Raw genomic sequence first — 26,467 nt, 5'->3', positions numbered from 1 at the left:
ATATCGCTAGTTGTTGTTCTAAGGTCTGTGTCTCTCTTTGGGTTATTTGCTTCATTAAAACTAACACTGAGTGTATTGTATCCATTCATGGGCTCATGCAAATCCAAACAAAACTATTTCCCCTAAACTATTGCTAAAGACAGCACATACAGTAAGTACACAACAAGTTGCTTCACTCGATGATCAAGTTTTTTTAATAACCTTTTTGCTGTCTTTCGTTTGGCCTCTGTTAAGCTTGTTTGCAGTGATAGGCCTACATTTTTTGGGTGCTCCACTTTTTATTATGCCATTTGATAGAAAACTTTTTCTGGGTCCAAAGAGAGCCCAGGTAGATGAGTACTAAATACTATTTAATATTGTTTTTGGCTGAACTATTCCTTTAAGTTACTCTTTAAATATCAATCTATGGATGTTTTCATTTGTAGTTGTTATGAATGTAGCAAAAGCACCTACACTCACATATCCCGCAGCACAGTCCACAGCTCTCCACCAAGACACACCTCCAGCAGCATGTAGACAAACTTATCATCCCGAAATGTTCGGAATAACCTGAAATACATGCACAGACAGCCAAGAGACCCTTTGTTAACTTCTGCATTAAAAACACCTCATAATCTACTTGCTAGCATAGTAACAAAACATAGATAAAAAATTAACTAAATTTAGGACCTCAAAATATAAATAATGATAGTCCCTGGCAATATGCTGTACATTGGTGGTGAACGTCCAGTAGAAACTGTATTCATGTTTTGTAATGGCGTTGATTTCTTGTATTGGTAATGCAATCTGAAAATGTAATAATGATAAACATATACCAACAACATGCCTTATATTGGCCTATAAAAGGCTACCAAAAAAGGTGAAGCATTGCAGATTACAATTGCTGATGCAGCAGCTCTTCAGAGAAAGACTTTTGATGCAGGCTCTAAAATATCTCATTCTCTGAACTTTCAACCAATGAACACTGAAACGTATAAGAATCGGCATTCTTAGATTTAATTTAACACTGAGACCCCGTACAAAATCTCTGAACTAATAAGGAAGAAACTAACTGGCAGGAAGAGTGTAGTATTAGTGAAGTGGGAGAGTGAACACTACATTTTGGCTGAACTTTTCCCTTTTGAATGACAGTCAACAGACTGTTTGCACAAGGCCTTTGTTCTTTAAAGTCATAGTCCAGATAAATCTCAGTGCAGCGGTGGGACCCGGGTCAGCAGCATTCTCCCAGCAGGTTTCTTAGCAACTCCGGAGAAACCAAGACAGTGACCAGCCCCCATTTTATCTTCTTCTTAGGGAATACAAGGAGATTGATCCGATGGCTAACCTACCCATTCTCTAGCCTCTTTTGTTCAACATTTTATATGCTTCCACTAGTTCAGATCATGGAAAACAACTAAATATCTAAAAATCACACCTTGCTCTTCATTAAACAAAGAAACCTGATGGGTAATGATGTTTGTGGCCCACACCTGATGATAAACACAGAGTTTGTTTGCTGAAGGATGTTTTTCTCAGAGTAGATGTGCTCCTGCTGTCTGGTGTCCACAATATGCTTCTTCTTGATGCACTTCAGAGCAAAAGTTGTGTCCTCGTCTTTCAGCTTCACCTGAGAAACAGCAGAGAGGAGCTCATTGAGCAAACCACACAGAAACTGGAAACGTATATAACACAAAAACTAACAAACATAATTAACCAACATTGCTACAGTTAATGTGGAGGCTGATGTAGAAACTGCATACCCTCTAATGGCCACTAGAAGAACAATACTCTGATTGTAGTGAAGAGGCTAGGGGAAATCTCAGGCTTCTCTCATGATTTTCTAGAATGGCTTAAAAGCTACATGTCACTTGAATGTTTGTCCTTGTGTTCCATGAAGTACATTGACACGATAAAGCCTGACAGGCTTTTCCCCTCCACTTCTGCTATCTGTGTGTTACTGTTTCATAAGTCTCGCATTGCCAGACCTTCCTCCACAGCGCTGAAGAGGAAGGTCTGGCTAGTCCACACAGCATTCCGGGATGGGAGAAAAACATGCTCTGGTTTATTGGCATTTCTTTAAACCAATCACAATCGCCATGGGCGGTGCTAAGTGCCCGACAGAGCAACGGTGCCTCTGCAAAATAGTCTCAGGAAGGAACTTGTTTTGGTGGAACATGTACGTTCAAAAGTAGTTTTAGTCGTGTAACAGAAAACTCAGATTGGACAGATAGTCTAGCTAGCTGTCTGGATTTACCCTGCAGAGATCTGAGGAGCAGTTAACCATAGTCCTCACAAATCCACCAGGAATTGGAAGGAAGGGGACGGACATCCGGCCGAAAAAGAGGGACATCCAGCGGAATTTCCGGCAGCACCAGAACAATCCCGGAAATGAAATGTTGTCGATATAGACTACTGTTGCATGTATCCCTTTTTACAGGAAACAACAACCTCCAATCTAGCAAGATACACGCTGAAATTGAAATTGAACGTATCACTAAGTGGGTCAGTCTTAACCAATAACAGGATCAGGGATTGGCAAGACAAACATATCAGCCGTAAATGCAACCCAGCTCAATCATTTCCAATATAAAGGGGGGCTGACTACGACAGGTGATAGTTGGGGCATTACACTTGGTCACTTTTCTCGGCATATTAACATATATTACAACCACTGTTTTAAGTTGTGATACTTTTACTCCAATTGGGCTTATTTTAGTAGTACTTGATCCAGGATTAGCAACAGAGCACGAGGAGCCACGTCCGCTCACCACACCGCCATAACAGGAAGTCTAGTTGGGGCATTATAGTGTTACTGCAGCTCACCAGCTCCACTCGTCCAAATCCTCCCATGCCTAGTGTAGCTATGATCTCGAGTTCCTGAAAAGGCTGGTGTGGAGGCAGGAGAGCAATCTTCTCCCTCAGTCTCCTCAGCTCCTGGGCCTCTGCAGAATCAATCTGAGGTGAGTGGGGCCTGAGAGAGGAATAACACAGGACATGTGATTACATTTGGGTCCTTTGGGACTGACACATTTGAAAACAAAACTTTAAATCAGTTTATCAGAAGTAAAACTGGAAATGCAATATGAGTATATGACATGCAATAAGTGTCCACCATTATGATCTTACACAAAGGCCTAATTACAAATAAACAAATACACATTAAACATTTGTACAGCTGCACATGATTATTCAGGCTGTTCTCATGAACCATTCGTACCTATAGCTACGAAAAGTAATGCAGTGTAATTTGTATGTATTCCAGGTATTTATTACTGTATGCTCCAGGTTGACTGCTGTTGTATAAGAACAGAGGATGGATGGGTCCTAAAACACAGGGCTTTCAAGTAAGGGAGCAGGGTCTGGTCCAGGAAGAAATTAAGGGGAAAAAAAACAAGATTTCCAACCAGGACACAGGTGTGTGTGTGTCACAGGAGTACTACTTAAGGGGGCCGGTGTTTCGACCCAAACCACCATATTTTTTCTAATCTTAACTAGTTGTTTTGGTGTCTAAACTTAACTGTCGTCGCAACATGATGGTCACCTTTTGTTGGCTAAACTCAACTGCCACGGCCACTTTCATGACTGTCCCCTTATGGTGCTCTGTACCTACCTTACAGTCACCTTTTCTTGGCTAAATGTAACAGTAAAGAATGCTTAAAACTGTGATGTGACTGTTCAGCTAGACTTCGTCATGTGACTGGCTTCAATTCATCCGAATTGTTGTGCATGAGTTTTCGTACGATATCATACCTGTTTATAAGAATGCGTTGGATTATTGTGTCATCCTGTTATTGTGCACTTACAGGGCATTTCTCCTCTCATCACTCCTGGAAAGCTCTTCCACATATTCCTTCAGGTAAGACTGAAGTTCCTCATAAGTTCCCACCATTTGGTTGAAATTGCTGGAGAGGAGGAGGCAGAGGGCAAAGGCATAAACAACTTTTATTTCAGTGTGTGTGTGTATGTGTGTGTCTGTGTGTGTGTGTATGTGTGTGTCTGTGTGTGTGTGTGTGTGTGTGTGTGTGCGTGTGTGTGTTCCTTGCCATTTCTAAGCACAGTATTGACTTTTCATTGCTATGCAGACATCTAACTCTATTTAACAATAGTATATAGTTACATTTTTGTTTAATTTTACATTTGTTTAATTTTGTTCTTGTCTATAAATTTGTTAATTATTTGTTAAATAATCACAGCTAGCTACTTCCCAAACCAATATGTCATATTTTTAATAGATGCTTACTCAGTGGGGACCTGTCTGCAGTTTTTGAAAGAGTCTAAATAATTACCTTTATCCCCAGATGGAAATGCATCTTTCACTGGCTCCAACTGTAAACCTATTAGCATACTCCCTGTGCATGCTTAGTAAGATACTTTATTATTTTAGTAAAAATGGCCTACTTAAAAAAGCACAGCATGCTTATAGACCAGGACACTCTACTAGCACGACATTAGTACACATGACTGATCAATGTCTACACATGGGGATGACAGGAAACTAGTTGGGGGCTGTGTTCTTGGATTTTACCGCAGCATTTGATGTCACTGACCATAGTATTGTTATTGCCAGGCTTATTGCCAAAGGAGGGCTGGGCAGTATATCAATATGTTATCTATATTGTGATATAGATTTAGATGTGTCTCTGCTTCTCTTCATAGTCGTCAGATTCATCTACCAACCCTTATAGAGCTGGCTCAGGTTTGCCTTGCACCAGCTTTTAGTTATGCTTTTATAGTTTTAGACTGCCGGGGGACTTCCTTTGACACACTGAGCTTCTCTCTCCTCTCTCTTTTTCCATCTGTGTGGATTCATGGCCCAGTAATGATTGTTACTAACTTAGCTCTGGGGAGCTTATTCCCCGGAGTCCTAATGTTTTCTCGCCTCGCAGTTTTCCTTGGATTGGGGTGGCACCTAAATCATGGTTGCAGATGCCGCCGTGGTCCTGCTCAACACCATACTACGCCCCATTTCGCCATGAACTCCTACAACTATTCTTTCTAATCATAGTTCCATTATCTTTATTGTTACTATAATTGCAACTTTTCATCATACCAACTGCTATAATTATTATGAATCATATTTCTCTATATCTGTATATCTGTATCAGTGTCTCTGTGTCCCAACAGACCAGCAGATGTCTGCCCACCAAGAGCTTGGGTCTGTTTGAGGATTCTGCCAAAAAGGAAGTTTTTCCTCACTGTTGCACTAAATGCTTGGGGAAATTACTGGAATTGTTGGGTCTTTGTAAATTATAGAGTGTGGTCTAGACATACTCTATCTGTAAAGTGTCTTGAGATAACTCGTTATGATTTGATCAGTAATTAATCTTATTTTGTAAATATTTTGTGAAAGCAGTAATAGTCAACATCACAATATTATCGAAATATTGATATTGAGGTATTGGGTCAAAAATATCCTGATATTGATGTTATATTGTCCAGCCCTACATCAAGGTTTTTCATATTTACATATTGCCCTCTTCTCATCTAGTCAGATCCATAATCTAGCGTACTTATTTTTTGATCCGTCACTTTCTACAAAGATGCTGGGATCAGGGGCATCCACACTCCTTAATATATCCCTAGGGATACTATATACCAGTTATAGTAAGAGTAAACAACAGCAACAAAAAACAGTATCTAAAAGGTCTGGTATATGGGTCCAGGTGTACATAATACATAAACATCCAGCTACTCACTCTCTGTCCACCACCAGGCAGTGTGTGTCGTTCTCACTACAGATGATGTTGGCTGAGCGCACATCCTCACTGTAAACATACAGGTACAGTTCAGTCAAACAAATAACACAAACCCACATGTACACTCTCACTCTCTGTTCTTGGCAGTGGCGGTTCTGGGGGAATGGGTTGCCAGCGCCCCCTTAATATTTAGTCTTGACCCTCATCTGGCCCCCCTAACTGTGGCAAATGTTACATTTTTCACCCAGACTTTATCCCCAAAGAGAGGATATGTGCAGTGATAAATAAAATGTAGGTTGACACTGAATAAGTATTGTTGTGTTTATTGTTACTGAATATGTGTTTCGTTTTGTGGAACCAAACCTATTGAGGGTTGGTGGTATGTAACACTTGTGGTTTTTATTTGGTACCCCAAAAATCGCACGTGGCTCCAGTCTGGCCCCTCCATTTAAAATGGTCTAGAACTGCCACTTGTTCTCGGCCCTCTGCTCTTCTTTTTGTACATGTCACTTCTTGGCCAAATTATTCACAGCCATGGTATTCATTTCCACTGTTATGCTGATGATACTCAGCTGTTTGTGCCTATAGAGGCGGATGATCATTCCCACATTATTAAATTAGAGGCCTGCTTGTCTGCTGTGAATGACTGGATGTCAGGTAATTTCTTGCTCCAAAATTCAGATCAAACTGAGATGCTGGTCATTGGCCCAGCCTGACATAGACATCAGTTTGATCAAGTAGAGTCAACTTAGAGAACTGATACGCCAAAGTCAGACAGCCAAGAATCTTGCGTTTGAGTCAACCCTTTCTTTTCATTAGCTCAAAAAATAAATCACCAAAATCACCTTCTTTTACCTATGCAACAAAGCTAAAATCAGGTATTTTTAATCCATGGCTGATACAAAGATCCTAATTCACGCTTTTGTATCATCCAGACTGGATTATTGACCACATTACACCAGTTATAGCTTCCCTTCATTGGCTCCCGATCCATGTCAAATCAAACTTGAAGGTGCATCTGATTGTAAAAAAAATTGTAAACAGGGACACCCCTTCCTACCTGCCTGACCTCCTTAAAGCTTGTGCTTCAATCAGGACTTTCTGTTCTCAAAATATAGGGCTCCTTTCTGTCCCCAGAGTTTTAAAGAAGTCAGCACAAAGTATGTATGTATGTACTGTATGTATGTATGTACTGTATGTATGTATGTATCATGTATCATGTAAGCCTAGTAGTTATAGTCCTGTCAGTCCTGCTGACAAGAATAATATGAACTCTCTGAAAGGCACTTCTACAGTTTTCAGGGGTAATCCAAAATTAAAATCTGCGGAATTTAGACTATTATTCTGCTTGGGGTGAAAATGTGTTAACATTCTGAGTTTCATTTTTATTTTTTGAATTTGTTTAGAGACTGCAGAAAATTCGGCAAAATTCTTCAGCCTTCTGTGAAGCTGTTGCTTGTACCTGATGAGAGCTTTTTCTCCAAAGTAGTCTCCAACTCCCAATGTCTTGATTTCCTGTGGTTCAGCCAACCCCTCTGTGCTTTGAGTTACTATGACCTACAGATATGTAGAAAATATACAAACATATAGAATGAGGCACAACAACTAGTGTTTTAATCAGTGTTATTACCTCCTCCAAGGAGGTTATGTTTTCGGTTTGGTTTGTCTGCAGAATTATGGGAAAACTACTGGCCTGATCTTCAAGAAACTTGGTGGAAGTGTGTAGCATGGGCCAAGAAAGCAACCAATACATTTTGGAGTGGGGCGGATACACAAATTCTTTTTTACTGCATTGCAACATTGTGAGATAAGGCATGCCTTGGCGGAGGTCTGCGCTGTCCGAGTGCCCTTCTAGAATTGCTGTCTGTTTTATCATTGGAAAGACATTTTTTCACTTTTCAACTAACTGTAAGTCAATCAAGGCAAGGCAGGTTTATTTATATAGCATCTTATCATACACAGAGCTCATTCAAAGTGCTTTACAGACAAAACACCAACAACAAACAGAAGTGTACGATAAATGAAAGCACAGACATTTTATAAAGGTGCAGAGAAGTTAAAAAATAAAAATAAATAAAAGTACCATAACACAAGACTAATTAAAAGCTGTGGAAAAGACAACAGTCTAGAGATGTGACGAGATTATAATGTGACGAGATTTCTCGTCGAGGTAAAAAGTGTCTCGCGATATCAGTACACAAAAGCAGAGCAGCAGCCTCGAAATTAGCATAGAAGATCCCCCTATTTGGTAGTTTGACAGTCGATTAATCTGAGGATTAATCGACTACTCGACTACTTTTTGGAAGTAGTTGATGACTACCAAACTGCAGCAGTCATGAACGCTGTAGTATATACGCAGCTATGTTCCATTTCCCATTCATATCTATATCACCAAGAAGAAACTCGAGATAGGACAAATATGAACCTTATCATTAACCTTGTTTATATTTTTGGCATGGTGTATTTTCTAGATTTGATGGATTTTGCATCTCTTTATTAGGGCTGGTCACCAAATTCAATACGTTTTAGGCACAGACTGAAGTGCCTCTAATGTATCGAGTAACGTAAAATATCCTCGTCATTCAAAACCCAATTTCAATACCTAAGGAGTAAATCTCATCAGCGTCACTGAGCCAATCAGCATGCAGCATGCTTCTACCAAGATCTGATAATGTCTGTGATTGGCTGTCTAATATTACATGTCAGGAACAAAAATAAAAAGATTTGTGCTCTAATGTGCAATGGGATAATTTTTAATGATACCCAGCCCTACTCTTTATAATTTTTTTTTTATACATGCACCTTTATTGATATTGTATACATGTGTCAGGATGTGACTGTAGGCAGCTTTTCATTTTGTTCCCAAAGATGCATGTTTGGGTTAACTGGCCAGTTTGAGTTTTAGCAGTGTGTCTTTTTCATTTGGTTTCATTACTAGATGTGTTGCATGTGTTGTTATTTGCATGGTTTAGGGATTTGCTGTGTTTTTCTAATTGTTTGTTGGACAGGGAATTGGGATTATGAGAATTTTTCAGATCCGTGGGAACACAAGTACAGATTGAGAAAGGCCTAGTGGTTTATACTAGCAACACCAGACTCCAACCAAATAATTGCTTTGAATTAAGAAGATATTAAGGCTTTAAGATGGTCACAACAACATTGTGCAGATGTCTCACCTCTCCTTTTGCGATAATAAAGAAAGTGTTCCCTTCTTCACCTTCTCGAATAATATACTCCCCTTTTTCAAAGTAGTCCTGAAAAGACAAAAGGTCAGTCATTCTCTTTTACACTTAGATACAATCTGATAAAAAAAAGATTCAGTCACAAACAGATACTGTATGGAAGTGGATAGAATGAATAAAGATTATAAGCAAAAAATGTGGTGGAGTGGGAAATACTCACCACTTCAAGACAATCGACAACCTTGGCTAGTTTCTCCTCAGGCAGTCCTTGGAGCAGAGACACACTTACACACACCCCAGAGAAACAAAAACACACAATCATTATGTGTGTTAGATCATATACAGGGAAACTGCAAAACAATGGGAGTTATTTAAATGTGGCTGTGTGTATAACAGGTGGACTTTTACTGAAAATAGACAAATTGTATATCCTCAGGGATAAACATGAGAATTTGAGTGTGTTTTGTAAATGCAGAACTGCTTTATAGTTCTGCACAGGTCTAAAACTCACACCTGAACCTGGTATGTACTGTAGCTACATATTTAAGACCTGACCCGACTGTACCTGTCGTACAGTCCCATTTGGAACTCAAACCTCATCTGAAAGTCAAAGCTATATTTAAGCATAATTTCAATGCTGATTGTTAGCATGCCAGGCTAATGCTACAAATCGGCTGCACGCTTTTCTGAGTTTGGAGTAATACTGCCAACCTCGCTGAAAACACTAGTTATATTGTAGTTGAGAGAAGACACACCGAGCCGGTCATTTGTGTTTGTACCTGCGCAGAAAGCTGAAGTACTCCTTATGTCTGGCCTGTGTGGTCCGCATCATGATGGTCTGGAACGTCTGGCGGTCCAGAGCCCAGATGTGAGACTGGGACACAGCTGGATGAGAATGGAACCATCAACAACTCATTAAACCTTTTGCTTTATCATCACTGTGGGGGATAGTTAAGGGTCCTTCTAAATAAATTGGCTACAGAGCATGAAAGACCTAAACACATTTCCCCCATGCACTTGAACAACAGATCTGATTGACTATCAAATGGTTTAGCAAACAAATTGGGAAAGATTTCAGATCTCCTTTTCTTTTGGCACTTGTTATCTCAGTTGGTAGTATTACTGTAACATTCAACTTTATGTTCTGGTAAAATGTAAATAATGCAAATGAAAAACATTATATTTCTCAGCACAAACCAGCTCTAATTTTATGAACAACCTGTTTTTTCATGTCCGAGGAATAGTTCCTTATTTTGGGAGACAAGCTTTTTTTGTTTTATTTCAAATAATGAGATAAGAAGACCAGCTAGCTGTTTCCCTTGCTTCCTGTCTTTTGCTATCCACATCCTGACTCCAGCAGACAGACAGACAGACAGACAGACAGACAGACAGACAGACAGACGGAGAGACAGACAGCCAGACAGACAGACAGACGGAGAGACAAACAGACGGTATTTCCAATAAAACATTGTTTAACTATTCCTTTAAGACCATGTTTGCAACGATAAACAAAGATAAAGGAATAATCCTTAAAATGTGATTCTAGAGCAACTAAGAAGAGATATCTTTGAGGCTGCATTTGATTTTGCACAACCATCACGCCAAACATGCATTTATTTTAATTTCCTCTTTAACTAAATCATCTTTATATTGTGATTATTGCACAAAAAAAGCAAACATGAACACAGATAGAACTATACAATATATATTAATAGAGCATCATTTACATGTAAATTCATGATTCAATTTATAATAACTATTTTAAAATAACCTCTTTTTACATAGATTATAATTCAACAGTAATTATTGCTTATCCAGGCTCAATGGTTAGCCTACCTAAATGTTCGTTTTACATTGTGCCTGCTTGCTCTGTGCAAGATACTTGACACTGTTGAATAGCATCAGCACTGTGACAAATGATTCCATCTATAAAATGTACAACTTCCATTCAACACTAATTTAATCCTATTGGGTGCTATAGTTACACAAAAGCTTGCAAGCATGAACATATCAGCACATCCCTACAGTATGAGACATGGATGTGTAGGTTTAAAGTATATTTAATAACTCCCTGTGTGAATAATCATCTGCTCATGTAGCATACAGCCAGCAGGTGTATTATATATATATGGTTGTCAAACACACACACACACACACACACACACACACACACACACACACACACACACACACACACACACACACACACACACGCACAGAGTGATGCATATATGTAATCCCAAAGGTGATCTGGATATGGTTGACACACACATACACGCACACACACACACACACACACACACACACACACACACACACACACACACACACACACACACTCTTAGTACCAGGGAGTGATATGTAATCCCAAAGGGGAGACATAGTACTGTAAGAACCTTGACTGGTTTGGTCATATTTAAAGTTATGTTTATTTGTATAGGGACAAGTATGTAGCATAGACTCATATATATATATATATATATATATATATATCTAAGCTAATTTGCAATGCATGTCCCTAGATTGACCCTTTTTAAAATACGATAATTCAACACTTACATTAAAGACAGTAGAGAACACAAACTTATACATATAGATACATACCTTAAAATGCAAAAATCATGCTCCTGTCACTCACCTTTGACGGTGGCTGTTCTCTTACAGTTGTACAGTATGGCCAGTTCTCCAAACGCTGTGCCAGGACGCATCTCCCCCAGCAGCTTCCCATTCTGGATGACTTCCAGCAAGCCATCTGCAGTTAGAACAACACAACATACAGTTCATACTCTTTGTATCATCTACATTTTCATTGGATACATATTGTTAACTCGAGCTAACACAGGATATTCGGATTTATCTGTGTATATAAGAGTAGAACGTTTATCTTCCTTTACTGTGGAGGATGGCCATATTTGTACAGTCTGTAGAACGCTCTAACAATGGTGCAAAACAACTTTTCGAGTTCACACCAGAGCCAGTGAGCAGTCACAACAACAGCAGCATTTACCAAAGCTGAACTAGAACTATACTGCCACCTACGTACTTCCGGTACCAAGGCAACATGTAGTCTATATCAACGACGTTTCATTTCCGGGATTGTTCAGGTGCCGCCGGAGGTTCCACCAGATCTCCGTTACCTTCCTCTTCCTTTGTGTTGGCGTTCTAACCTCTGGTGGATTTGTGAGGACTATGGTTAACTGCTCCTCAGATCTCTGCAGGGTAAATCCAGACAGCTAGCTAGACTATCTGTCCAATCTGAGTTTTCTGTTGCACGACTAAAACCACTTTTGTCTGGTATGTTCTACCAAAACAAGTTCATTCACGAGGCTATTTTGCAGAGGCACCATTGCTCCGTTCGGCGATTAGCCAAGACGATTGTGATTGGTTTAAAGAAATGCCAATAAACCAGAGCACGTTTTTCTCCCATCCCAGAATGCCGTGTGGACTAGCCCAGACAACCAGCCTTCCTTTATACTGTAATTATCTCAACATGACTGATATACTAACATAGAGTAGAACAATAATAGTACCAGTACTACAATATGCTTTGGGATGTCAGTCCAGATGGCGCCTTTCAGTGCAAAGTAACTTTAATTTAATTAAATTTTCTGTGAGTGATTTTTATGTTTGTGAGATATATGTGTGTATGTGTTTGTTGTGTTATGGATGTCCAAGCTACTGGATGCCTAAAATTTCCCTCGGGATGAATAAAGTAAGTATCTATCTATCTATCTATCTATCTATCTATCTATCTATCTATCTATCTATCTATCTATCTAACAGATTTTCTATGCTGTATTCTTATACAGCCCGCCCCCTCATCCCGCCAACCCCTGTGCCACCCGACTTAAAAAAATCCTGGAATCACCCCTGCTCCTGTGCCAGATAATTCCATCTCTTTCATTACCACAACAACCTTTGTGACTTTTTTCTTCAGTGTTTTTTGCATGATTTTCGGTCTCTGGTTTCATCGCTTCTCACCAGTACCTCTCGTGTTTTTTCCAAAGTGCCTCGCTGCCAGCGCCAGCCACGAGGGCCGCTCTGCTCCAGTGTTTCCTCACCGTGCTCAGCCGGATTAGTGCCAGTCACCTGTCTGTCTCCTGTCGCCACCACCTGTGCCTTTAGGCTGCATTTTTCATATTAAAACTCAAAAACCCTGAAACCTGATTCTGCCTCTGCCTACCGTTTTAATTGCGATTTTGATTTCGGCTCTTAATGATCCTAAAAAAATAAATATCAAGAAAACAGGATAATTTTGCACATTACGTTTTGCAAGTACACTCTTATTTTGTCTTGTGTTCTGAATGACTACAAATTTATTTGTATTATATTTATTTTAGTTGTTTTTTGCATTTCATTTATTACTTGTTTTCAAAAGATTGTGAAGGTGCACTACAACAGATGATGTTATTTTGTGTTTATTGTTTAATTCTATTAAAACATTTGGAAGAAGTGTATCAGTGTTTTTGAAGTCCAATAAATGCCACATCTTTCCAAAAGTCAATGAGTGATCGTATTTAATAATCAAGATTTCAATATTGATCAAAATAATTGTGATTATGATTTTTGCTGTTGATTCTGGGGAATAGGCAGAGCTTGCCTTACCCTTGCAGAACGCCAGCAGCGTTTTCATGATGGATTGTGTCTCTATTGTGGCCAGGCAGGTCACAACCGTGTTAGCTCACCAGGGAGAGAAGGGATCCTGGTGAGCCACACCGCCGTTCCTGCCCCTTTCCCTCATAACTGTATGCAGCTGGAGGCTTCCATCCTGGGTTCAGGAGGCCCTGGCGCCGTGATGGCTCTAGTGGACTCTGGTGCAGAAGAGTTTCATCGATTCCTCACTGGTCACTACGACTGGTCTGCCTGTGGAACTCCTCCCAGATCCCAAGGATGTCAACACTCTGGATGGACGCATGTTGGCACACATCACTCACATCACAGCACCCCTCAACCTCCTTCTGTCCGGCAACCATCGTGAGGTAATTAGATTTTTGGTCATTCCCTCACCTCATTCCCCTGTTGTGTTAGGTCAGACCTGGTTAAAACTACATAATCCACACATTGACTGGTCTACACGCTCTATAGCTAGTTGGAGCATTTTTTGTCACTCACACTGCCTGCAGTCGGCACTTGCCCCTAGCCAAGCCCCTAGCACCCAGCTATCTGAGCCCGCAGATCTCACTCCAGTGCCCTCCGTGTATGACATAGGTGACGTTTTCAACAAACAGAAAGCTCTATCTCTGCCCCCACACCGGCCATATGATTGTGCTATTGAGATTCTACCTGGTGCTCCACTTCCCTCTCGACGGTTGTACAATCTCTCTAAGCCTGAGAGAGAATCCATGGAAAAATATATCACTGACTGTTTAGCTGCTGGTCTTATCAGTCCCTCCTCCTCCCCTGTGGGTGCTGGTTTTTTCTTTGTCAAAAAGAAGGACTCGACTTTGCGGCCCTGTATTGACTATCGCAGCCTAAATGAGATAACTGTGAAGAATAAGTACTCTCTTCCCCTCATTAGCCACTTTCCGACTGGAGGGATTTTTGCAGTTCCTAGAACATAAAATTCCTAGAACCCTTTTTTTTCTGGTGTTCTGACTGGACTAATTTGGGGATTTTTAAGTTCCTCTGGCCACAGTTCCTGTAACTCTTTCAGCTCCTACTTCAGGGCAGGGTCTTTTCTCTGTTCCCTTTTCAGCATATGAACCTAGGTCAACGAGGGTCGGGTTTCCGGTACAGACAGACCAACAACGGGACAATACATTTTTTTTTTGCCATCTTATTCATCACTAATTTCACTTCTGACAACGTTTTAGGTGAGAAATTAACTATTTAGATTTCGAATATAGGCAGTCTTGCGAAAAGACTTGCTTCAAAGTTTTCGGAGTTGGGAAGCTCCATGAAATGAGGCGACAGCCAGCAGGCGCCTACCCCGGCCGCTAGCTCGTCGCTCGGCCAGTCATGCTCAGAGACCCCGCTGTGAGCTGGAGGTCTCTCAGACCGCTCTCGTAAATAAGAGGCTTTTATTTCACCGTTGACGGTTCGTTTGTTTAAATATCACAACACATGTCCATCAGAAGATTAACGGGAACCTGTGGTTAACTGTCTTTTCGGAGTTAAACTCCACAAGCGTGTCCTGCCGGCCGTCACACACACACACACACACACACACACACACACACACACACACACACACACACACACACACACACACACACAGACCAACCCGAGACACACACGGTCACAGCGCAGCAGGCAGAGGGCGGGGGAGAGAGAGAGATACTCGTTTCTCTTTGGGAGACTTGTTTAAATTATGACAAATATGGTTTATACATTAGCTTTAGTTCATACTTTTTTTGGGGTATTTGTTTTCTGATTTTAATGCTAAAGACCGTTGCCGTGCTTACATCACTCCCTTACCCCTCCTACCAGTCCCTATGGCCACTTGGCCAGTGTGAATGCAATTGGAAAAAACGGTTTTGGGGGAGAGTAGTTAGTAGATCTGTTTAGAAGTGGACTGTTCCTAGAACTACGTTCCTGTGAATACTTGGTCGGAAAGAGGCTATTGATCCTGCTTTTGAGCCCCTGAGCCGAGCTAAGGTTTTCACCAAATTAGACCTGAGAAACGCCTACCATCTCATCTGCATCCGAGCTGGGGATGAGTGGAAGACGGCTTTCAACACCCCGCTCGGCCATTTTGAATATTTGTTCATGCCATTCGGTCTCATTAATGCTCCAACTGTTTTTCAGGCCCTTGTCAATGATGTCCTCAGAGATATGCTCAACCGTTTCATCTTTGTCTACTTGGATGACATCCTGATTTTCTTCCAGAATCTAGAGGAACACGTCCAACATGTCAGGTTAGGGGTCTACTGGAGAACAAATTGTTTGTGAAAGCTGAGAAGTATTAATTTCATGCCCCTTTTGTGAGTTTCTTGGGTTTCTTTAAGGAGCAGGGACAGCTGATACCGGATCCCAACAAGATCAAGGCGGTGACTAGGCAGAACCCCGCTACCCGGAAGCAGCTCCGGGGTTTCCTTGGGTTTGACAACTTTTATCGTCGGTTCATCCGTGACTACAGTAAGGTTGCTGCCCCACTCACCCAACTCACCTCCACCTCAGTCACCTTTGCCTGGGATCCCAAGGTACACACAGCATTCACTATGCTCAAGCAATTGTTTTCTTCTGCCCCTGAGTTAATCCACCCAGATTTGTCTCTTCAGTTTATCGTGGAGGTGGACGCCTCAGATACTGGAGTGGGAGCTGTTCTTTCACAGCGGTCCCCTCAGGACAACAAGTTGCATCCCTGCGCCTTTTTCTCCTGGCGCCTGTTGCCTGCTGAACGCAACTACGATGTGGGGAATCATGAGTTACTGGCGGTGGTGTTGGCACTGGAGGAGTGGAGACATTGGCTGGAGGGAGTGGAGCAGCCATTCCTGGTATGGACTGATCACCGGAACTTGGCTTATCTCCATTCAGCTGAACAACTGAATTCCCACCAAGGTTTCTTGGAAGGTTTAATTTCACTCTGACATATAGACCTGGCTCCTGCAACACTAAACCGGACGCTCTCTCCCGCCAGTTTAGATCAGAGAAACCCCTCATCGAGCCAGAGAACATCTTGCCTGTGTGGTAGCCACAGCTTCCTGAGACATCGAGGCGGTGGTGAGGGAGTCCCAGCGGACTCATCCTGCCCCAGTAACTGCTCCACCTAACTTGTTTTTTGTGCCCGATCCCGTCAGGTCCCAAGTCCTCCAATGGGGTCATTCTTCCAGACTCACCTGTCATCCTGGTTTCCACCGCACCCTCACAACAGTCATTTTGACTGTTGTGGACAGATTTTCTAAGGCTGTACACTTCATCCCCCTGGCTAAGCTACCTTCTGCCCTAGAAACTGTTGAGCTGTTAGTTCAACATGTTTTCAGATTGCATGGCATTCATCAGGACATTGTTTCGGATCGGGGCCCACAGTTTTCATTCCAGGTGCCTCTGCTAGCCTCTCTTCATGGTATCATCCTCAGACCAACGGCCAGATGGAGCGGGCAAATCTCTGTGATGAAACTTCGGTTGCCGGCGTCCATGAATGTGCACCCTTCATGTGTCCCTTCTCAAGCCAGTCGCTGCATGTCCTCTGAGCCCTCTGGTCGCCCCCCATTCCTGGTGGACTAGGAGGGTATTGGGCCGGAGGAGCGGTCCTGGGTGCCGCGGAGCTTCATTTTGGAGCCGGACCTCCTCCGGGATTTTTATCGGGACCACCTGGACAAGGCGGGAAGAACGCCTGGAGGCGTTCGATGAGGGTGGGGGGGTCCTGTCACGGCCTATCCTTGACTCAGGCATTAATGTTTCCTTTCTTGGTGTTCTGTGTGTGTGTGTGGGAGTGTGTGGGCAGGCATGGCTTTCTCCAGGGCACCTGGCTCTCCAGCACAGCTGCTAGTGATCTCCTAATCAAGCTCCAGCACAAGGACTCCTGAGATCCAGGCAGCTAGCGCCAGTTTGTTTCAGTCACTCACGTGGTAACTTACTCTCGGCCAAACTTTTGAGTATTCTAGTGAACCTTTTGTTGTCAAAGTTTTCCTTGTGTTAACACTGTGTTGTCTCCCTGTGCGTAGTCATTGGAAGTTGACGTCACCTATGCTACCTGCCCCTCCACCAGCCCTGTGTTTCGTGCCTGCCTCGTCTACCTCCACTCCTCCTCCCATTTGGATCACCACCTACCTTTGTTGCAAGGTTTCTGCTCAGTAGACCTTTCATTAAAGACCTGTTACTACCTCAAATCTCTAGTCGGTGTCCGCTCTTGGGTCCAGACCTCACAGACACAACAGTACCCTCATTCAATGCCTCTTTTTCCCCCAAAATAAATACTATTTGAGTATTTCAAAATGTATTTTTCTTCTACTTTTATTTATATTTCGTTGTCTATGTATGTATGTACTAACAATGACAATGAAGTTTTGAATTCCGATTATATTTATTTAATTAACATATACACTACCTTTCATTGTCCATTGTTCAAAATAAAGAGATGAGCTAACTGTGGCTCCTTTTTAACATGTACAGTTTTTATTTAAAAGAGATCCTAAACTTTAAAACCACTTTAACATACATCTAAAAATGTTTAGCCATCTTGAAAGATGAAAAGGTGGTTTGGGCATCTGGTAAGGATGCCCCCTGGGCCCTGAAGACTTCTGTAAACCATCCCTTGTGTTGCATTCTAGAATTTTAATCTCCCTCAATGACTTTTGTTAAACTTTGTTTCTATACCAGCTGTTTTGTAAAATGAGCAAAATCACACAAGAAATCCCATCAAAGCTACACACATTCTGCTGAACTGACCTGCCAGTACATAGAGGTAGTTCCCAGGTTCCCCCTCCTGGATGACCAGCTGTCCCTCGGTGTAAACCTTCTCATACATGCAGTCCACCATCTCCCTCATGTGCTGTGGCTCCAGCTTGTTCAGAAAGTCATTGTTCATGATGGCATCGTTGATGAGCTTCTTGGTGCTGGGATAAAAAAAAATACAGAAACAAACAGTGCCAAAGTCAAGTCAATTTTACTTATCCAGAATAATTAACCGTTTGCTAAACTTTTCCTCCAAAACCAATTTGCCCAATTAAACTAAGCACAACAGGTCTGTCAAGCTTTGGGTTTCTCCATATGGTGAAGTGGAGTGGATGGTTGTGTCTTAAGGGCATGGGCTTGACGGGTGCAAGGACCCTTCTGCAACTCAAGGTATTATTATAACGTGAAATGAATTTTTCAGGTGATTAAGATGCTTAAAAATGCACCAAAATATGCACATGCATCAGGACATAATTAGATATTTTATGGGTTTCGTTCTTGGATGTGACAAAGTGGCTCAATAGTGCCCCCTACATTTTTTGAAGCCCCCTTCTTCAAATTGTATGTACACTAATGCAAATTGGTAGGCATATGTAACATGTGGAGACATACAAAAACCCTATTGGAGGTATACCCTAAACTCAACAGTAAGTCAGTCATTTTGAATTCCCTTTCAAGTACTTGAATTTGCAATTTTAGCAGATTCACCATTTCCAGGCATCAACAAACTCCTCCCACACATTTAACCTGATCAACTTCAACATTTTTCTATGCAATTATTAAATGCTTGAGATTTTGTCAAACTGCATTTTGCATTTTTCGCCAGAAAAAAGGAAATTATTGTAATTAACAATGTCCAATTGTCCAATCTGCCGGAAATTTCTCATACTTCCTAATAAAAGCTAAGCCAATCTCCTGTCTAAATCAGTTCCCATATGTATTAGGAGTCACACTGTGAAGAAATAAACATTATAACTTATACAGTTGACAAAATATATAAATTTTTTCAAATAAAGTCCAGATGCTTTTGCCCTCATGACATTCACTTATGCCAATAATCAAAATAATATGTCATATTTATTGAAATCACACACACAGCAATGTTCTAAAACAGTTCTCCTACATATTTGGAGTCATGCAGTGCAAAAATAAACACAATGAACATTATAATTCATATAAAAGGACAAACTATTTACATTTCTTCAAAAAAGGCCCAAATGTGTGCCAATCTCAAAACATTCTTCTCTGTAGAACGGTAATAGACTGGAGTGATCTATCTTTCCACTCTATAGGCTTTGTATGACGGACCTGCCTTCCCACTGGTTGAAAGACGTCAAAACAATCTCGCAAAGCATTATGGGAGATATATGGTAGACATGACCGAAAACGTGATAAATGTATACATCTAGGATGTAAGAGTTTGGATTTATTGCTGAACAACTCCGAAAAGAGGCACAAGTTCCAGGCTGGATAGAAAACCTTCTGTAAGGCTACAAAGACACCAAAGACACCCCCGTGATGGCTAACTCCTTAGCTTTTAGCAGGAAAAATCGGTAAGTAGCTACATTAAACCGTTATCAAATTATCTAAATATTAATCAGAGGTGCCATTTTCAATCGTGGATGATTGGTTAGGTTCCTGAGGGTTTTAAGTTCACTTTGCAGTTTGCACAATAAACAGTTTAGATTCTGTAACTGTTTCATGCATTCTCCTTCATATAACATATTGTATAATGTTGTGGAGCCAAGCAAACCCTTTAGTAATGAAAGCTTTTAGTAAACATGATGACATTGAAATATTTTTTTATATTCTACAGCATGTACTACAGTAGAATACGCCATTATAAACCTATATGAAGGCCCAGTAAAGAAAGAAAGAAAATACTGTGATATACTGTGAAACTGCCAGAATCTTAAATCTTAAAAAAATACAGTGATACAAATTTTTCGACATACCGCCCAGCACTAGCACAGTATCTTTTTTATTGATGATGGTTTTGCCCTCCCCCTATACTTCAGCCATGCCCCCTTTCATAACTAAATAGACAGTGGTACATTTGCAATACACCATTTTAACACCACACACTCCACGCACAAAATAAAGTCTAACTTTTGGGCACAGTGTCCAGCGGTTTATTAATTTCGTCAGCTCTGTGCTGCTCTGCATTTGATAAGGATTAAAAAATCTAAATTTATATTTTGGATTTTTTGAAGCTTGATTACTGTAACAGTGTCTTTATAGGTCTCTGTTGCAACTACAGCGTATATTACATTTACTGTTTTTTGCGTTGTTTTTGTTTGTTGAATTTTATGGTGCATTTGCTTTGTATGTGTATGCTTATGTAAAGCACTTTGAAATGCCTTTGTGTATGAACTGTGCTATATAAATAAATTGCCTTGCCTTACCTTACATCAACAGGTTAGAAGTCTGGCTTTTTTCTTGGTATCATTACACAGCACTGAGTTTAAATGATATCACTGGTTTCTTTTCATACAAGTCAGCTGGAGACATTAAAAAGTCAGTTGGACAGTTTGATGGTAAATCTGTTATCACTGTGAACTGCGTATGTGCCAGAAAAACATATCCTTCATTATCTCACACAGCGCAATGTCCATTATTCAAAATCTAGCATGGTGCATTGCCGCTCCTTAAACATTTCCACATGCCATGTTTTGCACCAAATATGGATTGGAAAGCAAGCCCATCAATTTCTTTTTTTTTCTTTTTTTTTCTTAAATAACATTTTGACAGTGAGCGAGGAGACTTTGATAATGACACTGTCAAAAGCAACAGCTGGTTTAGTGTGAAAGTAATGTCCTCATGTTTGTCCAGGATTGCAAACTCAAGCGATAACCAGCTGCCAACCTCAGGGCATTTAAACAAAAAGGACCCAGGAGAGAAGATACCTTGAATTGGATGCTAGAATTTGTTATTATGTTCAATAACAAATGCGATCATGTCAGTCCTGCATATGCTTTTACCAGATATGGTTGCTTAACCATTAGAATTTTGCAAATGTGATTCCAAGCCACTGCATTCATGTCTGCAGTTTCAATTTATTCCACAGATTTCCCTGAGCGGGTGTTTGCGTGCACCCCTGATTAGCATATCACACAGCTGATCAGTGAAAAGGAGAGTGCTGAATGGATCTGAGAGTAGTGGGCAAGAGAGGCAGCGAAGGTTGTGTAATTCAAGCCCATAATGACCCAGATCCTGCATTTGGATGGTGTGGCCTTTTGTTTCCCTCCATGTCTTTCTATTATCCTGCCATGCAAATATAGCCTTTCAGATGTGGGGGATATTACAAAAGGTTGCCAGAGCTCTCAAGTCCTCTTACCAATGATATTCTGTTTTGGTTGATCATAACTGATCAAAATGTTTTAATGACAACGGGACCGTCTTTTGAGCAACTGAAGAACTTGTTGATGACGTAAAACATAATTTTAAATTGTATCATAAGTGATTTATTTGACATTTTCTATAATCACAATCATAGTTTTTCTACACTCCAGCTATTATAATCAGTGGGTAGTGGGTAGAGTCCTGTTTGAGGCTGATTGGCTATCAGATGTGAAGCAGATCTTTCGGTATACATTTATCTTAGTCTCAGTTTAAGTAATCAAATGCAATTTCACAAACAACAGCTACATTTCAGGCCAGTTTGTAATATTTCTAACACTTGTCATTTTGTTTTACTTTATTCATCCAGTCTGAGCCCTAAAGACCGACATGAAGCCATCCTATTGGCTCATCCCCTGCAGGGATAGGCATTGGAGTCATGTGCATTGTCAGACAGGCGACAGGTAATCACAGACTGGTTCTTAAATTTGGATATTTCTTTAATTGTATAGTAATTACAACAAATACATACTATTATTTTCAAAAGCAAACTGTAGTTTTAGATTTTTAATGCATTTTGTTAGCATGCAGGCAATCATTCTGCCTCATGCAGCAACAATCTCTTACATTTCTTTTATATGTTCTCTTAATTTTTTTTAGTTTTTTGGGATTAACCAATGCTTGTTATGTTTTCTCTTCTCCCGGGTCAGAGAACAACCCAAGGAAATTTAAGCAACATCAAAAAAGGGTTAGAGTATCATATAATCAAATTTAGATGATATGTTATTATATTATAGATTATAATATGTTTTATTATGTTTTTGATTTTTTTCTGTAACACCAGTACTGAAAATTACACATTTACATTTACTTAAAATGTAAGAGAATATATTAGGCCTCGGCTCGATGTCATGTAAACCCGAGCTGGGTCTCTATGATTGGTCCAGGCAGGCTGTTGCAGTTCTTTTAGGCTACTGCTGTGTTTACATAGGACTAGCTAATGCTAAGTCAGGGAAAGCTGTAATCTTGGCTACCATTGTTGTTAATTTCTCCCCAATATTGGGCCACACTACTGCTGAAACATATCCATTTGGGTAGTATTTGGTTTAGAAGCATTTATTGGTGATTTTTAACGGTACAAAGTCCTGCTCTGTTGCAGTCAGTCTCAGGCTCGGAGTGCAACAACAGCTAAGATTTCAGAGACTCATGGACATGCGGAAACGCGCTAACCAATCAGAGCAGACTGGGCTTTTTCGGGAGGGGGGCTTAAGGAGACAGGCGCTCCAACAGAGTATCTCAGACTGAGGGTGAATACAGGTGCAGCAGCCATGGGCAGTATGAGAAAAATAACGTTTTTTTTGATCATTAAAGCATGTAAACATGTTCTAGTAGAATCACAAAATACTAATAATCTGAAAACCATCATAGGTATTGTGTGGTGTGTTCCTTTTAACTTACTGTGAGTTTTTGCGGACGGACTTTGCAATGGATAAGTTAGCTGCTCTTAACCCTCCACAGAAGTTATCTGAGGTGGGTTCAGCAGAGACGCCCTCTTTGGCTTTGAGCCTGCGGTGGACCTCCACGGCCACCCTGTGGAAGCGGCTGGGGCCCTGGTTGATGACACTGAAGCGGCGGTGGCTGTGGTGGCACAGGGCCTGCGGAGAGCGGCCCAGGCTGTTGTTGTAGCCAATAGCATCCTGGAGCTTGTCGATCTGGGAGATCTTGGCCTCCAGTTCCCTCTGGAGATGCTGTAACTGAAGCTCCTGGGCTCGAAACTCTTGGTCCCGATGTGCCAGCTCCGCCTCTAGGTGGGTAATCCGCAACCTGAAGATCAGTACAGGTTCAATCAGTGAATACACATAAAGGCAGCCTCACAAGGCCAGACTAGTGCAGCCTACACAAACTCAGTCTTCACTACAAGACACAATATGGATATCTATTGACTATATATACTGTACTTTACTGTGTCAGACTAATCAATAAATTACGGGGAAACTTTAGATGGAAACAACTCAAAACTATATATTATTACAATAGTCGTCCAATTCATCTATCAACCCTTGTAGGGCTGGCTCAGGTTTGCCTTATGCTACTATAGGTCTAGATTGCCGGGGGACTTCCTTTGACACACTCATCTCCTCTCTCTTTCCATCCGTGTGCATTCATGTCCCAGAAATGCTTGTCACTAACTTATGTCCAGGGAGCTTATTCCCCAGAGTCCTTATGTCTTCTGGCCTGGCAGTTTTCCTTGGATTGGGTTGGCACCTAAAACCTGGTTGCAGCTACCGCTGTGGTCCTGCTCGATACCCAGCTGTGCCCTACTACGCCCCACAACGCCCTGCTATACCCTACTATTCCCCGCTATGCCCTGCTACTCCACTCTACACCCTACTATACCCCGTAACTCCCTGCTACGCTCCGCATCGCCCCGCTACGCCCTGAACGGCTACAACTATTATTTCTAGTCATAGTTCCACTATTTGTATTGTTACTATAACTGCCACTGTTCATCATTCCAACTGCTAGAATTAAGTGTCTGTGTCCAAACGTGTGTGACAAATTCCGCCAACAAAGACCCTAGGTCTGTCCGATGTTTCTGCCTAAAAGGAAGTTTTTCCTCGCCACTGTTGCACTAAATGCTTGCTCATGGGAAATTGTTGGGTCTTTGTAAATTATAGAGTGTGGTCTAGACCTACTCTATCTGTAAAGTGTCTTGACTAAATAATAACTTTTGTTATGATTTGATACTATGAATAAAATTGAATTGAAAACTGGAAAACCAAGATGTTTTTTAGCCTAACCCTAAAGAAAATGCTAATATAAGTCTTTTTGCAACAATAAAGAAAACAGCTTTGGAAGGCACTGATAAACAAGACATTTTGCCATTAAGTTTGGAGAAAATCTTAGTTATAGAGGAAGCATGTGTTTGCTACTGCATGCTGTATTCCACCCACATATAATCAGAAACTGAATTGTGAGACATTCCCAGGATAACCTCCATATTTTTCCAGTTTCGAACACAGCGACCCCAACCCCAGCGAGGGGTGGATCGATCCAACTAGGTGATCATGACAGGCTTCTTGAAATGATTCGTGTTGAAAAAAAAATCCCTCTTGATCCTTTAAAGACTACAGTGGGAAAAGTGAAAATGATGTGCTTTCATATTTTTAGCAATAAAGTTTAAGCAATTAAATAAATAGCATGCCATGTGAATGTCTGGTTAATGTTCTGTGATGTGGAGTATGATGTAATGTGTGATCCCGTTCAAAAATAATACAAGTATAATTTGGTTAGTTGGCTCTAAATTTCTGTTTTTGATTAGTCAGACTGGCTAAGTGGCTAGGCTAACAATAGCCATGTTAGCTAGGGCTAGCTCTAATATTAGATAACATTATGGGTACGTTGGCAAGGATTTACAGACATTTCATTTCAGCATTGCACATATCAGAACCGACAAGAGAAACTTATACAGTTCTTTGTTCTTTTGAGCTACATCGTTAATAAAGACAGAAACATTTGTTAGGCTGATACACCAACTCCAGGCTTCCTGAATGATAGCTGTCAATCAAGATAGACTAAGGAGATCCGTGTGGGTGAGATCGCATTGAAAATGACCAATCATGAGAGTGCCAGTGCCTCCCTTGGTTTCCGCCCCCAAAGTGTCAAAAGCCAGTTCCAGTTGCACAAGCATAAATCCACTTTGGAGAGTGATGTGTGAGAGCTTGTATGTCCTCCAGCGCTCGCCAAGCAGACGCTCTCTTGTGCGTGCTGGCTGCTCTGTGTACTTCTGCTTAGTTTAATACGAGCAGGTGCCATTCTTATCCTCTTCTTATGTTTTTGTTTCTCGCTCCTAACTGCCTGTTCACTCTCAATTGTTGAGAGGACTTATATCGTGCAAGTGGCATTTAATATCTGCACCTATAATTCGCTCACTATTGAAATGTATATACAGCAGAGCACACACAGAAACACATAAATCTCAATATAACACATAATACAATAGTTAAAATGCTGAGAAGTAGTAAAGCATGAAGTGCATATTTACAGGTCATCCTGTACAATAGTTTTTCATAATAGAGCACATATATATTCATGAGGTTATATTCTAACCTGAGGACGTCTGTGTCCAGGCCAGGAGGCTCTGGGTGGATGGAGGCCAGGCAGCTGGTCTCCTCAGCCTGTGGGGCTTTTATCGAACCGTTGCCCATGGCCAGGCATTGGCTGGCCACCATAGGAATGGCCCTCAGTCTCTCCGCGATGACTGTCTGAGAGGAAGCATTACAAGTTGGCACGGTTTTCTTTCTTCTTTTTTGCCTCCTTTCTTAAAATTCCTAAACTACTTTACAAAAGTGACAATTACTGATAAATGATTATTCTGACTGACAATGTGTGTCAGGCAATTATGATTCTTAATAAATATGAAATGAAAACCCATCAAATTACTTGTTTCAGGTTAACAGAATTCTGCTACAAACATCCTTTACACATACTACTCACTCAAACATTATCCAAATGTTCCAGCACATTAATTCATCAATTATGCTTAAGCATGTCTCAAAAAGGGGTTTTCTACCATATAGCCTTCAGATTCTCCCAATGTCTACAGTCTATTTATCAAGAAACAGAACAGTTTGCATTATGTACTTACGGAGTGGCTGAGGAATGTGTGGAAAATGACAATCCTGATTGTCTGAAACACAGACCATATGATCACGACTTCATGCTCCCTCTAGAATCCAGTTGCGTCTTATTTGGTTGCTGGCCACAAGCCCAATGACACTCATCTATGCTGGGAGGCTGGAGGCTCTTTTTTCACTTCCAATCGTGTCACCAACAAGTGGATCTGCTGATGAAGTGGAAGTGTCTGGCAACCCCTGGTGGCCTTGTGGCATTTGACATGTTGCGAGAGGGAGAGAAAACTGAAAATAAAAAGTT

At 41.0% G+C, this 26,467-nt stretch overlaps 1 protein-coding gene across 1 annotated transcript in view; it reads right to left on the bottom strand.

Annotated features, from left to right (window-relative positions):
• The window catches only part of prkg2l (protein kinase cGMP-dependent 2, like), a 38,361-nt gene extending 12,597 nt beyond the window's left edge, over positions 1-25,764 (bottom strand). Inside the window, exons 1-13 of the mRNA XM_078273024.1 lie at positions 25,643-25,764; positions 22,991-23,356; positions 18,188-18,354; positions 11,496-11,609; positions 9,637-9,742; positions 9,078-9,141; positions 8,852-8,929; positions 7,138-7,232; positions 5,676-5,744; positions 3,783-3,881; positions 2,803-2,950; positions 1,470-1,606; positions 460-549 (exon numbers count right to left, since the gene is read on the bottom strand). Coding sequence (XP_078129150.1) covers positions 460-549; positions 1,470-1,606; positions 2,803-2,950; positions 3,783-3,881; positions 5,676-5,744; positions 7,138-7,232; positions 8,852-8,929; positions 9,078-9,141; positions 9,637-9,742; positions 11,496-11,609; positions 18,188-18,354; positions 22,991-23,356; positions 25,643-25,764 — 1,655 coding nt within the window. The remainder of the gene's footprint in view (positions 1-459; positions 550-1,469; positions 1,607-2,802; positions 2,951-3,782; positions 3,882-5,675; positions 5,745-7,137; positions 7,233-8,851; positions 8,930-9,077; positions 9,142-9,636; positions 9,743-11,495; positions 11,610-18,187; positions 18,355-22,990; positions 23,357-25,642) is intronic.
• Positions 25,765-26,467: the final 703 nt, after the last annotated feature.

The sequence above is a fragment of the Sander vitreus genome, chromosome 17, assembly GCF_031162955.1.
Source record: "Sander vitreus isolate 19-12246 chromosome 17, sanVit1, whole genome shotgun sequence".
In the NCBI taxonomy this organism is placed as follows: Eukaryota; Metazoa; Chordata; class Actinopteri; order Perciformes; family Percidae; genus Sander; species Sander vitreus.
This window is presented reverse-complemented; position numbering and strand designations above follow the sequence as displayed.